The sequence below is a fragment of the Hipposideros armiger genome, unplaced genomic scaffold, assembly GCF_001890085.2.
Source record: "Hipposideros armiger isolate ML-2016 unplaced genomic scaffold, ASM189008v1 scaffold_224, whole genome shotgun sequence".
Taxonomy (NCBI): domain Eukaryota; kingdom Metazoa; phylum Chordata; class Mammalia; order Chiroptera; family Hipposideridae; genus Hipposideros; species Hipposideros armiger.
This window is the reverse complement of record NW_017731574.1, coordinates 2,483,710-2,484,906: the sequence shown is the minus strand read 5'-3', so window position 1 is coordinate 2,484,906 and position 1,197 is coordinate 2,483,710. Positions and strand designations below refer to the sequence as shown.

At 58.1% G+C, this 1,197-nt stretch overlaps 1 protein-coding gene across 1 annotated transcript in view; it reads right to left on the bottom strand.

The window, feature by feature from the left end:
- The window catches only part of MVD (mevalonate diphosphate decarboxylase), an 8,555-nt gene extending 7,636 nt beyond the window's left edge, over positions 1-919 (bottom strand). Inside the window, exon 1 of the mRNA XM_019654505.1 lies at positions 679-919. Coding sequence (XP_019510050.1) covers positions 679-748 — 70 coding nt within the window. The 5' untranslated portion in view covers positions 749-919. The remainder of the gene's footprint in view (positions 1-678) is intronic.
- Between the last annotated feature and the right edge of the window lie 278 nt (positions 920-1,197).

The window sequence follows — 1,197 nt, the reverse complement described above, 5'->3', positions numbered from 1 at the left end:
AAAAAAAAAAAAAAAAAAAAAAAAAAAAAAAAAAAAAAAAAAAAAAGAAAACATATTCATACAAACACTCAAACACAAAAGTTTATAGCAGCTTTATTCCTAATAGACCAAACCTGGAAACAACCCTGCTGCCTTTCAAAGGGTGTATGACTAGGCAAACTGTGGCCCATCCACACCAGCGAACAAGACTCAGCACTAAAGGAACTTAGTGCAGGTGCCGCTACCACCTGGATGAACCTCCAGAAATTATAGTGAGTGAAATGAGCCAATCCCAAAACGCTACACGCTGAACGATTCCACTTACGGTGCATTCTTGAAAAGAGAACATGCTAGAAATGAAAAACAGGCCCGAGGTGGCCGGAGTGGGCGTGACCGTGGCAGCTGAGCCCTCCTTGGGGATGGACATCCTGTATGGACCATTTCCACCAAGTGTCCCGGGCCCCGCGAGGATGAACGTCCAATGTGGACAGTGTCCCCCCAAAGTGTCCCGCCTGCAGCGTGGGCCCAAGATTCGGCAAGCCACACTGCCGGGCCGGGTGGAGAGCTGGGGTGAGTGCTCACAACTGCACGTGGACCTCCAACCGCGTCCTCACAAGAGGGGACGAGCCCAAGGATCCATCCAGCCCACCCGCGCCAGGCTGTCGCACCCATGTCCGCACCCACGGCCTGTGCACTCACAGTACTTGATGACCGCGATGTTGACCGGCGCGGTGCAGGTCACGGCCACAAGCGGCTTCTCCGAGGCCATGGCCGAAGAACTCGGCAACTCCAGCCCACAGCCTTCAGCCGTCCAGATACGCGCCGCAGAAGTTCCCTCCAGTGACCCACGCGACCCCAGCTGTTCGTGCGCTGTCCAATCAGCAGCGGATCTGGCCCACGCTCCACCTCTCAGCCAATGAGCGGGATCGGACGATGGCCTGCTGACGCTAAGCCCATTTGGAGGTCCAGAGTAGGCACACGCCGGCTCTGCGCAGGCGCGGCACCTCCCAAGGCGCACAGTCGCGTAAGCGCGGGATGTGCGCAGGCGCGGGGAGGCGGCCTTCCGGGGGGCGAAGCGAACGGGGTCGAGGGGCAGGGTTCCAGGGTATTTCCCCGCGGACCGGTGGAAGTGATGAGCGGGCTGCACCTGAGTGGATGTCCAGGCTGAGAGGAGACAGCGGGTACGGGAGGGCAGACGCCCCAGCAGCTCCGGACGGA